We start from the raw sequence: 14255 nt of genomic DNA on the forward strand, positions 1-14255 counted from the left end.
GGTGCCATCCTGTACATGGGTGCGTGTCCCCGCACGTGTCCCCGCGGCCCCTCAAGGCCGGTGGCCACCAGCCGGCCCCGCAGGGCACGGCCGGGGAATGTCACCGCAGGGCACGGCCAGGGAATGTCACCGCAGGGCCGGCCGGGCCGGCTCAGCCACCCTGAGTCACCGGTCCCCCCGCTTGGGCCGCGGGCGCTGGCGTCACCCCGGCAGGACGGGGCTGAGTCACTTCCTTCCAGCAACGGGGCCGGGGCCACGCGGGTGTGCGTGCGGGAACGGGGCCGGGGCCGGTGCCGCCCCGGTGGGACGCCCCGGTGGGACGCGCCGCGCGCCGCCCCAGCGCCTCCCGCACCCGCCTGCCCCCGTGCTGAGGACAGCGCGCTCCTGCAGGTGACAGCGGGTGCCCTGGGGACACGGGGAGGAGGGGCCGGGCACCCATGGGTGCCCCCGGCGCCGTGCGGCGAGCCCAGCACGTGCGGGCAGACCCGGCACCGAGGTGCGACGCTCGGACCCGGGCACGATGCTGGGACTCAGGCGCGACGCTCGGACCTGGGCGTTAACGTTGGTGGGGCCACCGGCACCCACGGGGGGACGCGGGCACCCACGGGGGGGATGCGGGCACCCGTGGCAGCGCCCTGGCACCCACCGGGGAGGCGAGGGCGGCCGGGGGCGAGGTGGGGGCACAGGCCTGGGTGCGGGCGCGGGCGCCCCGCCGGGCCCTGAGGAATGGTTAACCCGGGGCAATCTCTCCCCGAGCCAATCACCGCCCTGGCCCCAGGCGCTTTTACAGCCCCGGCGGCTCGGCGGCGCGGCGGCACGGCGGCACGGCGGCCCACCGGCGCTCCCGCTCGCCCCAGGGTCCCGCCATGGCCACGCTGTTGACACCGCCGGCGCTGCCGGTGCTGGTCCTGCTGGTGCTGCCCAGCTGGGGGGCGGCCGCCGGGACCCCCCCGGGCGACGCCGAGCCGCTGGAGGCCCTCGGGGCCCTGCTGTCGTCGGGCACCGGCTCCCTGCCCCGTGGAGCCGTGGAGTCCCTCGTGGGCACCGCCGCGGCCCGTGCGCACTGCGGTGCCGGGCCGTGCGGAAAGGTAAGCGCCGCGCCGCCGGGCCGTGTGGAAAGGCAGGGCGGGCGCCACGGGTCAAACTCCGGCACGGCACGGCGCGGCGCGGCACGGCGCGGGGTGGCGTGGCGCCACGCAGCACCCTGCTGCGGGGCTCGGCACGGCTCGGCACGGCACGGCTTGGGTTGGCACGGCACGGCTCCTGCTGCCCCACGGCGGCCCCACGCTGAACGATGTCCCCTCCGGCACCCACCCCGGTCCCTGCTGTGGGGCACCGTGGGTGCAGGGGGAGGCGCTGCTGGGTGCGGGGGTCCCGCTGCCCCCCGGGGTGCGTGGGGGGTTCTGACCCACGGGGCGGCCCCCAGGTGCACACAGCGCTGTGCCAAGCGGTGCCAAGTGGTGCTGTGCCACACGGTGCTGTGCTGTGCCGTGCCGTGCCATGCCATGCCGTGCCGTGCCATGCCATGCCATGCCATGCCGTGCCGTGCCAAGCCGTGCCGTGTCGTGCCGTGCCGTGCGCAGCGTGTGCCCGCTGCGTGTGCACCCCAGTGCCGGGTGCCACCGGCACACCCCACAGCCAAACCCGCGTGTGGGGCACGTGGGGGTGCAGCGTGCGAAGCGCGGGCACCGTGCGTGCCCCACGCACACCCCACACACCCCACGCACACCCCACGTGTGCCAGGCTCTGCGCCGTGGGGCTCTGGGTGCCCAGCGGGTCCCAGGGGCTCCGTGTGGGGCTGGGGGCCTGGCGGGCTTCTGGGGGGGGGTGAGGGCCCCTGGGGGTGCAGGGCCAGCCCCACAGCCCTGTCCCCATGTCCCCATCCCCCTGTCCCTATGGCCCCATGTCTGTGTCCCCATATCCACACAGCCCTGTCCCCCACATCCCCATGTCCCTGTCCCCACGTCCCTGTCCCCATGTCCCCCTGTCCCCACATCCCTTTCCCGTACCCACGTCTGTCCCCCCGTCCCCACATCCCTGTCCCAACATCCAACCCCCTGTCCCCGTGGCCCTATCCTCACACCCCTGTCCCTACGTCCCTGTCCCCATGTCCTGAAGTCCCCCCCATCCCCCTCCCCTCCCCGTGCCCACCCGTCCCCTCCCGCCCCCCCAGTGCATTTCCGCGGCCGATGTCTTCGGGCTGCTGGGCAAGGCGGGCGCCGAAGCGCGCCTGGATGCGGCCGAGCTGCCCTGGCTGGGCGCCGCCGTGGTGCTGACGCTGCTCGACCCCGCTGCTGCCTGCGCCGCTGCCGCCGCCGGCACCTGGGCCACCCGCGCCCGCGCCCTGCACGACGCCTTCGCCAACGGCACCGAGGGCAGCGGGGGGCCCGGCCTGCAGGAGGTGGCGGCGCTGCTGGAAGCTGTGCAGCGGCACTACCGCAGCGCTGGCACGCGGCAGGTGAGACGGTGGGGATGGGGGCACGGGGGGTGGGGACAGGGGGGGTGGGGTCGGGGACATTAGCAGAGGGTTGGGGACATGGGCATGAGGCTGGGGACAAGGGAACAGGGTTTAGGACATGGACATGGAGAAACAGACATGGGGCTGAGGACATGGGCACAGAGCTGGGGACATGGGCATGGGTTTGGGGACATGGGCAGAGGGTTGGGGACCTGGACATGGGAGGGCTGGGGACCTGAGCACAGGGCTGGGGACGTGGACATGGGGCTGGGGACACGGACATGAGGCAGGGGACATGGACAAAGGGTTGGGGACATGGACATGGGGGTGGGGACACGGGGCTGGAGACATAAGCACAGGGCTGGGGACAGATGCATGGGGCTGAGGACAGGGGCATGGGGCTGGGGACACAGACTTGAGGCTGGGGACATGGGCATGGGGCTGGGGGCAGGGACATGGGGCTGAGAACACAGGGCTGGAGACATGGGTACAGGGCTGGGGACGTGGGCACAGGGTTGGGGACATGGGCATGGGGTTGGGGACCTGGACACAGGGCTGGGGACACGGGCATGGGGCTGGGACCATGGGCACGCACAAAGGTGCCGCGAGGCAGCGGCTCATGGCACGGCCACCTTGGCACGGCCCCAGGGAGGCGACGCGCGTGCCGGGGCAGCCACGGGTGTGCGCGGCGCTGACGCCGGTGCCGGTGCCCGCAGCCCTGCCTGGACGCGGCGGCCGTGGTGGCCGAGAGCGCTGCAGCGGTGCCGGGGGCGGGCGCGGGCGCGCGGGTGCTGGCGGCCCTGGGCACCCAGCTCCTGCGCGGCCGCTGCCTGCGCGCGGCCCCCGCCCTGCCCGGCCCCGACTTCTTCCTCGACTTCATCCTCGCCCGCTTCGGCAACGGCTCCCAGAGCCTCCCGCTGGAGGGTGAGCGGGGACCGGGGGGGGTATGGGGGGCGTTATGGGGTGGGGGGGGCATGGGGCAGGGGCTGGGGGCAGCTGGCGGTGTGGGGCCGGTGCTGGTGTGGGGCAGGGCGAAGCCGGTGCCGATGTGGGGCAGGGGGCTGGGGGCATAGAGGGATGGGGCTGTGGGGCAGGAGGGCTGTGGGGTGGGGGTGCGGCGAGCTGGTGCTGATGTGGGGCAGGAGCTATGGGGCAGGGCTATGTGGGGCTGATACAAATGTGGGGCAGGAGCTACGGGGCAGGGCCACGTGGGGCTGGTGCCGAAGTAGGGCAGGGGGTTATGGGGCTGGTGTGACCGCACGCGGCAGGTCTGACGGCGCTGATGGAGGAGCTGGGGCTGGGCCACCACGACCACGACCATGACCACGACCATGACCATGACCACGGCGCCAGGGCCGCGCACCCCGAGCACCGCAGCAGCCGCAGGGCGCGCAGCCCCACGGCACCGCGCAGCGCCGCCAACGAGAGCCAGCAGTGGGATGCGGTGAGAGGGGGGCACCGGGGGGTCCCGGGTGCGTCCCGGGGGCTCCCCACTAAGCACCGTCCCCCCCCCCCCCCCCCAGGTGTGCTTCAGCGCCCAGCAGCTGCTGCAGGCCCACGGGATCGGGGACGCCGCGGAGGTCTCGCGCCAGGAGCTGCAGGAGCTCAGCCCCGCGCTCCTGCAGCAGGTCCTGAGCGGTGCCTGCAGCAGTGAGGAGGGGGAGACCCCCAGTGGGGGGCTGAGTGTGGCTGAGAGTGAGTGGGGGGGCGGGGGGGCGGGGGGGGTGGGATGGGGATGGGATGGGATGGGATGGGGATGGGATGGGGATGGGGATGGGGATGGGATGGGGATGGGATGGGGATGGGGATGGGGATGGGATGGGGATGGGATGGGGATGGGGATGGGATGGGATGGGATGGGGATGGGGATGGGATGGGGATGGGGATGGGGATGGGATGGGATGGGGATGGGGATGGGATGGGGATGGGGATGGGGATGGGGATGGGGATGGGATGGGGATGGGGATGGGATGGGATGGGATGGGGATGGGGATGGGATGGGGATGGGGATGGGGATGGGGATGGGGATGGGATGGGGATGGGGATGGGATGGGGATGGGGATGGGGTGGGGATGGGGATGGCATGGGATGGGATGGGGATGGGATGGGGATGGGGATGGGGATGGGATGGGGATGGGGATGGGATGGGGATGGGATGGGGATGGGATGGGATGGGATGGGATGGGATGGGGATGGGATGGGGATGGGATGGGGATGGGATGGGGATGGGGATGGGGATGGGATGGGGATGGGGATGGGGATGGGATGGGGATGGGGATGGGATGGGGATGGGATGGGGATGGGATGGGATGGGATGGGATGGGATGGGGATGGGATGGGGATGGGATGGGGATGGGATGGGGATGGGGATGGGGATGGGGATGGGATGGGGATGGGATGGGGATGGGATGGGATGGGGATGGGGGGATGGGATGGGATGGGGATGGGGATGGGGATGGGGATGGGATGGGGATGGGATGGGATGGGATGGGATGGGATGGGGATGGGGATGGGATGGGATGGGGATGGGGATGGGGATGGGGATGGGGATGGGATGGGATGGGGATGGGGATGGGGATGGGATGGGATGGGATGGGATGGGAATGGATGGGATGGGATGGGGATGGGGATGGGGATGGGATGGGGATGGGATGGGGATGGGGATGGGGATGGGATGGGGATGGGGATGGGGATGGGATGGGATGGGATGGGATGGGATGGGGATGGGGATGGGGATGGGATGGGGATGGGGATGGGATGGGGATGGGATGGGGATGGGGATGGGGATGGGCACAGCACAGAATGTGGCCCCACAGCCCTGTATCTTGCCCCGCTGGGGCCATGCGGGCGCTGAGCGGTGTGGGTCCGTCGCAGAGTACCTCTACGGCTCGCTGGCCACGCTGGTGATCTGCCTGGGCTCGCTGGTGGGCGCCGCGGTGCTGCTGTGCAGCCGCTGCCCCCGCGTGCACCACTACGTGCTGCAGCTGCTGCTGGCGCTGGCCGTCGGCACGCTGACCGGCGACGCGCTGCTGCACCTCCTGCCGCAGGTGAGCCGGGCGCCTGCACGTGCGCGTGTCCGTGCGCGTGTCCGTCCGTCCGTGCACGGCCGTGAGGTTGCGTGTGGGTGCACTCAGACGGACGCCTGCCTTCCTGCACCGACACCGGGCACGGTGGCGGGCGTGCGTGCACGCTGACACACGCGCGTGCGCTTTCGTGTGCGTGGCGGCACTCGCAGAAATGCACGCCCCCTGCCTCCTTGCACGCGCATTCGTGGCATGCGTGCGTACGCAGCCACGTGCACGGGCACTGTCGTGTGCACGCGTGAGCTGCTGAGCCTCAAAGCGTGCCCCCCGTGAGCACAGCCGTGTGCGCGGACACTTGCACGCGCACCTCAGCGTGCACACACGGCGCTGAGTCCTGGATGGCCACGCGTGTGTGTGTGTGTGTGTCCGTGTGCATGGATGTGTGCGCGTCTGTGCCCTTGCACACGCGTGTGCCCGGGGCCGCGGGGCGCTGACGGCGGCCGCCCCCCCCCTTGCCCCCAGTTCCTGCAGCTGCACTCGCACGCGGCCGGGGTGCACGCGCACGCGGTGGGGGCCGAGGCCACCTGGCAGCTGCTGGCGGTGCTGGGGGGGCTCTACGGCTTCTTCCTGCTCGAGTCCCTGCTCGGCCTCCTGGCGCCTGGCGGGCACGAGGTGCGGGGGCACGGGGGGGGCACGGGGGGCACGGGGGGCTTGGAGGGGCTGGGGGGCTCAGGGACTTGGGGGGCACCTGGGGGGCACCGGGGGGGGAACCTGGGGGGGAACCTGGGGGGCTCTTGGGGGGCTCTGGGACCCCTGGGGGTTATTAGGGGCTGTGGGACACAGGGATGTGGGGGGCACCTGGGGGGCACCCTGGGGGAAATCCGGGGGGAACCTGGGCGCTGGCAGGCACAGGGGCTTGGGGGGGGGGGCACCCTAGGGGCTATGAGACCCCTGGGGGCTACGAGGGGCTGTGGGGCACAGGGACTTGGGGGGCATCTGGGGTGGCACCCTGGGGGGCTTGGGGGCCACCTGGGGGGCACCTGGGGGGCTTGGAGGGGCTGGGGGGCACCTGGGGGGCACCTGGGGGCCTGTGGGGCACAGGGACTTGGGGGGGGCATCTGGGGGGCATCTGGGGGGGCCTGGAGGAGCTGGGGGGCACCCGGGGGGCCGTGGGGCAGCGCTGATGGCGGGGGGGGCACAGGAGGGGCTGCGGAGCGACCCCGCGGGGGGGCTGCAGCTCTGCGACGAGGAGACGCGGCGCCGCAAGCAGCTGGAGGGGACCTCGTGCAGCGAGCTGGTGCGTGGGGCTGGGGGGGCGGGGGGGGGTCCTTGGGGGGGGGGCTGGGGGGTGCTGGGGGTTTGGACGCCCACCCTGTGCCCCCCCACCAGGTGGAGGAGCCCCCCCTGAGCCAGAGCGAGCAGGAGCTGCAGAGACGGGGTGGGTGAGCGGGGAACCCCGGGACCCCCATGGGACCCCCCCCATAGATACCCACCCCCCCCCTCCAGGAATCTGCCCCCCCCTCCCAAAAGACCCCCTGTGAGGACCCCATCCCCCCATGAGGACCCCCACTAAACACCTCGCACCCCCACTCACAGCCCCTCGGGGAACCCGGGGACCCCCCCCATTATTTCGGGGACCCCCTCCCATTATTTCAGCTCCCCCCTACAGCACCCTGCCCCCTCTGGTGCCCCCCCCCCCCCATTGAGCCCACCCCCTTAGGGGCACCAAAAGCAGGCGCGACCCAGGTGGGACTCGAACCCACAATCCCCAGCTCCGGAGGCTGATGCCTTGTCCATTAGGCCACTGGGCCGGTGGGCGCCTGCACCCGCTCGGGCCCTACCCAGGGGTTGGGGGGGGGGGTCAGGGTGAGGCGGGGGCACCCATGGGTGCTGGGGGGGCGTCATGATGAGGTGGGGGCACCCATGGGTGCTGGGGGGGGTCAGGGTGGGTGGGGGGCACCCATGGGTGCTGGGGGGGGGGTCAGAGGGGGTGGGGACCATCCTTGGGTGCTGGGAGGGGTCAGGGTGTGTGGGGGGAACCCTTGGGTGCTGGGGGGGGGTCAGGGTGGGGTGGGGGCATCCATGGGTGCTGGGGGGGTCAGGGTGGGGTGGGGGCACCCATGGGTGCTGGGGGGGGTCAGAGGGGGGGGTGGGGGCTACCCTTGGGTTCTGGGAGGGATCAGGGTGGGTGGGGGGGACCCATGGGTGCTTGGGGGGCTCAGGGTGGGTGGGGGGAACCCTTGGGTGCTTTGGGGGGGGTCAGGGTGGGTGGGAGGAACCCTTGGGTGCTGGGGGGAGTCGGGGGGGTGGGGGAAACCCTTGGGTGCTGGGAGGGGTCAGGATGAGGTGGGGGAACCCTTGGGTGCTGGGGGGGTCAGGGTGGGGTGGGGGCATCCATGGGTGCTGGGGGGTCAGATTGGGGTAGGGGGCACCCATGGGTGCTGGGGGGGGTCAGAGGGGGGGTGGGGGCTACCCTTGGGTTCTGGGAGGGATCAGGGTGGGTGGGGGGGACCCATGGATGCTGGGGGGGGGGGGGTCAGGGTGGGGCGGGGGCACCCACGGGTGCTGGAGGCCCACCCACGGGTGCCCCGCAGAGCTGCGGGCGCTGCCGTGCATGGTGACGCTGGGCGACGCGCTGCACAACCTGGCGGACGGGCTGGCGCTGGGCGCCGCCTTCGGCTCCTCCTGGCGAACCGGGCTGGGCACGGCGCTGGCGGTGCTGTGCCACGAGCTGCCCCACGAGCTGGGTGCGGGGGGGCAAAATGGGGGGGGGGGTTGGGGTGGGGGGCACTTGGGGTGGGGGCATTTGGGGTGGGGGGCATTTGGGGTGGGGGCATTTGGGGTGGGGGCATTTGGGGTGGGGGCATTTGGGGTGGTGGGCATTTGGGGGTGGGGGCATTTGGGGTGAGGGCACTTGGGGGGCACTTGGGGTGGGGGCATTTGGGGTGGGGGCACTTGGGGTGGGGGGCATTTGGGGTGAGGGCATTTGGGTGGGGGGCACTTGGGGGTGGGGGTATTTGGGGTGCGGGCACTTGGGGGGCACTTGGGGTGGGGGCATTTGGGGTGGGGTGCAGGGGGTGTGGATGCTGGGGGGCCATGGGGCAGGGGGGTGTGGGGGAGTGGGGGGGCACAGGGCTGGGGGGGGCATTTTAGGGGGTGTAGGGGCCATGGGGTGTGTGGGGTGGGGGGCACTTGGGGTGGGGTGCATAGGGCATGAGGGGTGTAGGGGGTGCAGGTGGGTGCAGGGGGTGGGAGAAGGGGGGCAGGGGGTGCGTGGGTTGGGGGTCTGGGGGCATGGGGGCTGTGGGGTGCATGGGGTGGGGGCAGGGGGGGAACACAAAGTTTGGGGGGCTTGGGGGGGGTGGGAGTTGTGGGGCGCAGGCAGTGGGGTGTGGGATGGGGGGGCTGGTGTGGGGTGGGTGCGGGGTGGGGGCGATATGGGGCTGTGGGGGGTGACGCAGGGTGATGGGGGGCAATGGGGGGCAGTGTGGGGCGACGTGGGGCGCTGGTGCGGGTCAATGTGCCTTGATGTGGGGCGATGCGGGGCGATGTGGGGGGCATTGTGGGGTGATGGGGGGCGATGTGGGTCAGCGTGGGGCGACGTGGGTGAAAGCGGGGTTCTGCGGGGCGCTGACGCGGGTCCCGCTGCCCCCCAGGCGACTTCGCGGCGCTGCTGCACGCGGGGCTGAGCGTGCGCCGGGCGCTGGCGCTGAACGTGGCGAGCGCGCTGCCGGCCTTCCTGGGGCTCTACCTCGCGCTCGGCCTCGCCACCGGCGCCGCCTTCCAGGGCTGGATCTTCACCGTCGCCACCGGCTTCTTCCTCTACGTCGCCCTCTGCGACATGGTGAGGGCCGCGTGGGTCACGCGCGTGTGTGAGACACGTGTGTCACGTGTGTGTCACGTCTGTGTCACGTCTGTGTCACACGTGGGTGTGCGCCAGGTGTGTGTGTGTGTGTCGTGTCTGTGTGTGTCCCACGTGTGTGTCACGTGTGTGTGTGTCACACACGTGTGTGTGTGTGCCAGGGGTGTGTGTGCCAGGGGTGTGTGCCACACGTGTGTCGTGTGTGCATGTGTCACGCGCGTGTCACATGTCTGCGTGCCAGGTGTGTGCGTGTCATACGTGCAGGTGTCAAATGTGTGTGTTGCATCTGTGTCACACGCATGTTTCACATGTCTGTGTGTCAGACGTGTGCGCTGCGTGTGCCTTGCCACTGTGAGTGTATTGCACCACGCGTGCTGTGCCACACCGTACGGCGCAGTGCTACTACACGTGCTGTGCTGCGTGCCGTGCGTGCTCTGCTGGCTGTGCTGTGCCACGTGTGTGCTGTGCCACGTGTGTGCTGTGCCACGTGTGCCATAACGTGTGCTGTGCCACGTGGGGCCATGCATGCCACCACACGTGCCATGTGTGCAGCAACACACGTGTCATGCCACACGTGCTGTGTGTGCCCTGCCTGTCACGTGTGCCATGTGAGCTGTGCCGCATGTGCTGTGACACCGCGCGTGTGCCCCGCTGCGTGCCGTGTGCCGTGTGCCAGGTGCTGTGCGCGTGCCACGCACCACGTGCCGTGCACCGTGCACATGCCGTGTGCCTGCATGTGCTGCACGTGTGGGCCGCGGGCCGTGTGCCATGCACCATGCGTGTGCCACGCGCCGTGTGCCGTGCAGCGTGTGCGTGCTGTGTGCTGCGTGCCAGGCACCGTGTGCCGTGTGCTGTGCGTGTGCCACGCGTCATGCGTGTGCTGTGTGTGTGCCGCATGCCATGCGCCGTGTGCCATGCGTGTGCTGCGTGCCGTGTGCCACGCACCGTGCGTGGGCCATGTGCCGTGCGTGTGCCGTGTGCCACGCACCGTGCATGTGCCACGTGCCACACGCGGTGCACGCCCCCGGCACGCGCTGACCGCGTCCCCCCCAGCTGCCGGCGATGCTGCGGGTGCGGGACCCGCGGCCGTGGGTGCTGTTCGCGCTGCACAACGCGGGGCTGCTGGGCGGCTGGGGGCTGCTGCTGCTGCTGGCGCTCTACGAGGAGAGCATCGCGCTCTGACACCGCGGCACCAGCACGGGCACGGACCCACGGACACGGACCCACAGACGGACCCACGGACGGACCCACGGACACACGGATGCCCCCCCCCCCATGCTCCCCCCCCCCAGGGTGGGCGAAGGGCGCCCGAAATAAAGCTGCAGAGGGACGGCGCCGGCACCTCCTTGGGGCTGGGGGGCGGGGGGGGTCCGTGGGACACGGGGTGCTGTGGGGCAGGGGGTGCTGTGGGGTGAAGGAGCGCTATGGGGCACAGGAGCGCTATGGGGTACGGGGGTGCTATGGGGCACGGGGGTGCTATGGGGCAGAGGAGCCCTGTGGGGCGCAGGAATGCTATGGGGCAGAGGAGCGCTATGGGGCACAGGGGTGCTATGGGGCACAGGGGTGCTATGGGGCACAGGAGCCCTGTGGGGCACAGCAGCTCTATAGGGCACAGCCCCCTGGATGTGGGGCGCTATGGGGCGCAGCCGTGCTTGGGGTCGGGGCGTTGTGCCCGGGGGCTGCCCCGCTATGGGGCACGGGGCCCCCGTGGGGGTGCGGCATGGAGCAGGGGGCCCCATAGGGTGCCTCTGGGGGGCGGCAGGGCCCATACGGGCTGTAGGGGACCTGTGGGGTGCAGCCCCTATAAGGTGCCGGGTCCCTATGGGGTGTGGGGCCAATGGGGTGCAGGGCCCCTATGAGGTGCAGTGGCCATGGGGTGCAGGGCCCCACAGGGTGCAAGGCCCCCATAGAGCGCAGCCCTATAGGGGTAGCGGTCCTATAGGGTGCAGGGTCTATGGGGCGCAGTCTTCATGGGGTGTAGACCCCGTGGGCTGCAGGACCCCTATGGGCCGTACAATACAGCCCCTCAGCTCAGCCCCTATGGGCTGCAGGGCTCCTATAGGTGGCAGCCCCTATAGGATGCACGGCCCCTGTAGCCTGCAGAGCCCCCTATAGGCTGCAGTCCCTATAGCCTGCATGACCCCTACAGCCTGCAGAGCCCCTACAGATGGAGACCCCTATAGGCTGCCAGACCCTATGGGATGCACAGCCCCATAGGCTGTAGGGCCCCTATAGGCTGCAGGTTTCTGTGGGCTGCATGAACTACAGCCTGCCGAACCTCTATAGGATGGAGACCCCTACAGGACCCCCCTATGGCGGGGCTCATAGAGAGAGCTTTAAACTAGGTAAGAAGGGGGACGGGGCTCAAACAAGGCCTGTTGGAGCTGTGCCGGGGGAAACAATGGCTAGGCCGGGGAAGAAGGCGATGGCCCAGCTGAAGTGCATCTACACTAATGCACGCAGCATGGGTAACAAACAGGAGGAGCTGGAAGCCATCGTGCAGCAGGCAGGCTACGACTTGGTTGCCATCACGGAGACGTGGTGGGACCGCTCCCACGACTGGAGTGCTGCAATGCCTGGCTATCGGCTCTTCAGGAGGGACAGGCAGCACAGAAGGGGTGGTGGCGTGGCTCTCTACATTAGAGAATCTTTTGATGTTGTGGAACTCCAGGCTGGGAATGATAAGGTTGAATCCCTGTGGGTTAGGATCCGTGGGAAGGCCGGCAAGGCTAGCTTCCTGGTCGGGGTCTGTTATAGACCGCCGAACCAGGATGAGGAGACGGATGAGGAGTTTTATAGGCAACTGACAGAAGTTGCAAAATCGTCGGCGCTTGTCCTCGTGGGGGACTTCAACTTCCCGGACATATCCTGGAAACACAACACGGCACAGAGAAAGCAGTCTAGGAGGTTTCTGGAGAGCGTGGGAGATAGCTTCCTGACGCAGCTGGTCAGTGAACCTACCAGGGGTGGTGCCCCGCTAGACCTTCTCTTCACAAACAGAGAAGGACTGGTGGGAGATGTGGTGGTCGGAAGCTGTCTGGGGCAGAGTGACCACGAAATGGTAGAGTTCTCTATTCTTGGCGAGGCCAGGAAGGGGACCAGTAAAACTGCTGTCTTGGACTTCCGGAGGGCTGACTTTGAGCTGCTCAGGACGCTGGTTGGCCGAGTCCCTTGGGAGGCGGTTCTGAAGGGCAGAGGAGTCCAGGAAGGCTGGGCGCTCCTCAAGAAGGAAATCGTGATGGCACAGGAGCGGTCCGTCCCCACGTGCCCAAAGATGAGCCGGCGTGGAAGAAGACCGGCCTGGCTCAACAGAGAGTTGCGGCTGGAGCTTAGCAGAAAAAAGAGGGTTTATAATCTTTGGAAAAAAGGGCGGGCCACTGAGGAGGACTACAAGGATGTAGCGAGGCTGTGCAGGGAGAAAATTAGAAAGGCCAAAGCTCATCTGGAGCTCAATCTGGCTACTGCCGTTAAAGACAACAAAAAATCCTTTTACAAATACATCAACGCGAAACGGAGGACTAGGGAGAATCTCCATCCTTTACTGGATGCGAGGGGAAACCTAGTTACTAAGGATGAGGAAAAGGCTGAGGTGCTTAATGCCGCCTTTGCCTCAGTCTTTAGCGGCAATACCGGTTGTTCTCCGGACACCCAGTGCCCTGAGCTGGTGGAAGGGGATGGGGAACAGGATGTGGCCTTCGCTATCCATGAGGAAATGGTTGGCGACCTGCTACGGAGCTTGGATGTGCGCAAGTCGATGGGGCCGGATGGGATGCACCCGAGGGTACTGCGAGAACTGGCGGAGGAGCTGGCCGAGCCGCTTTCCATCATTTATCGGCAGTCCTGGCTATCGGGGGAGGTCCCGGTTGACTGGCGGCTAGCCAATGTGACGCCCATCTATAAGAAGGGCCGGAGGGCAGACCCGGGGAACTATAGGCCTGTCAGTTTGACCTCAGTGCCGGGGAAGCTCATGGAGCAGATTATCTTGAGGGTCATCACGCGGCACTTGCAGGGCAAGCAGGCGATCAGGCCCAGTCAGCATGGGTTTATGAAAGGCAGGTCCTGCTTGACGAACCTGATCTCCTTCTATGACCAAGTGACGCGCTTGGTGGATGAGGGAAAGGCTGTGGATGTGGTTTACCTTGACCTAAGTAAGGCTTTTGACACCGTTCCCCACAACATTCTCCTCAAGAAACTGGCTGCTCGTGGCTTGGACTGGCGTACGCTTCGCTGGGTTAGAAACTGGCTGGATGGCCGGGCCCAGAGAGTTGTGGTGAATGGAGTCAAATCTGGTTGGAGGCCGGTCACTAGTGGTGTCCCCCAGGGCTCGGTACTGGGGCCGGTCCTCTTTAATATCTTTATCGATGATCTGGATGAGGGCGTCCAGTGCACCCTCAGTAAGTTTGCAGATGACACCAAGCTAAGTGCGTGTGTCGATCTGCTCGAGGGCAGGAAGGCTCTGCAGGAGGATCTGGATAGGCTGGAGCGATGGGCTGAGGTCAACTGTATGAAGTTCAACAAGGCCAAGTGCCGGGTCCTGCACCTGGGGCACAACAACCCCAAGCAGAGCTACAGGCTCGGAGATGAGTGGCTGGAAAGCTGCCTGGCCGAGAGGGACCTGGGAGTATTGGTTGATAGTCGGCTGAATATGAGCCAGCAGTGTGCTCAGGTGGCCAAGAAGGCCAACGGCATCCTGGCCTGTATAAGAAGCAGTGTGGCCAGCAGGTCGAGGGAAGTGATTGTGCCCCTGTACTCGGCTCTGGTGAGGCCGCACCTCGAGTACTGTGTTCAGTTTTGGGCCCCTCGCTACAGGAAGGACATGGACGTGCTCGAGCGAGTCCAGAGAAGGGCGACCAAGCTGGTGAGGGGTCTGGAGAACAAGTCTTACAAGGAGCAGCTGAGGGAGCTGGGCTTG

The 14255-nt window shown here is 68.5% G+C and overlaps 1 protein-coding gene and 1 non-coding gene across 2 annotated transcripts; one reads left to right on the top strand and one right to left on the bottom strand.

The window, feature by feature from the left end:
• The first annotated feature begins 168 nt into the window (after window positions 1–168).
• Window positions 169–10673, top strand: SLC39A4 (solute carrier family 39 member 4). The gene is made up of 13 exons (XM_066990858.1): window positions 169–390; window positions 858–1088; window positions 2174–2458; window positions 3175–3382; window positions 3727–3902; window positions 3982–4153; window positions 5333–5505; window positions 6004–6153; window positions 6683–6778; window positions 6871–6919; window positions 8076–8228; window positions 9138–9325; window positions 10397–10673. The coding sequence occupies exons 2-13, from the start codon at window positions 867–869 to the stop codon at window positions 10523–10525; spliced, it is 2001 nt and encodes a 666-aa protein (XP_066846959.1). The 5' UTR covers window positions 169–390; window positions 858–866; the 3' UTR covers window positions 10526–10673.
• TRNAR-CCG (transfer RNA arginine (anticodon CCG)) lies at window positions 7220–7292 on the bottom strand. Its single transcript has one exon. It is a non-coding gene; the product is annotated as a tRNA-Arg (tRNA).
• Window positions 10674–14255: the final 3582 nt, after the last annotated feature.

Source organism: Anser cygnoides, chromosome 2 (assembly GCF_040182565.1).
Source record: "Anser cygnoides isolate HZ-2024a breed goose chromosome 2, Taihu_goose_T2T_genome, whole genome shotgun sequence".
Classification (NCBI taxonomy): Eukaryota; Metazoa; Chordata; class Aves; order Anseriformes; family Anatidae; genus Anser; species Anser cygnoides.

Excerpts from the sequence above, each read along its gene's own strand:
- SLC39A4 (XM_066990858.1), top strand. The coding sequence starts at position 867 with ATGGCCACGCTGTTGACACCGCCGGCGCTGCCGGTGCTGGTCCTGCTG. Across the intron at positions 3,903-3,981 it reads AGAGCCAGCAGTGGGATGCG|GTGTGCTTCAGCGCCCAGCA; the intron begins GTGAGAGGGGGG and ends CCCCCCCCCCAG. Across the intron at positions 8,229-9,137 it reads CGAGCTGCCCCACGAGCTGG|GCGACTTCGCGGCGCTGCTG; the intron begins GTGCGGGGGGGC and ends GCTGCCCCCCAG.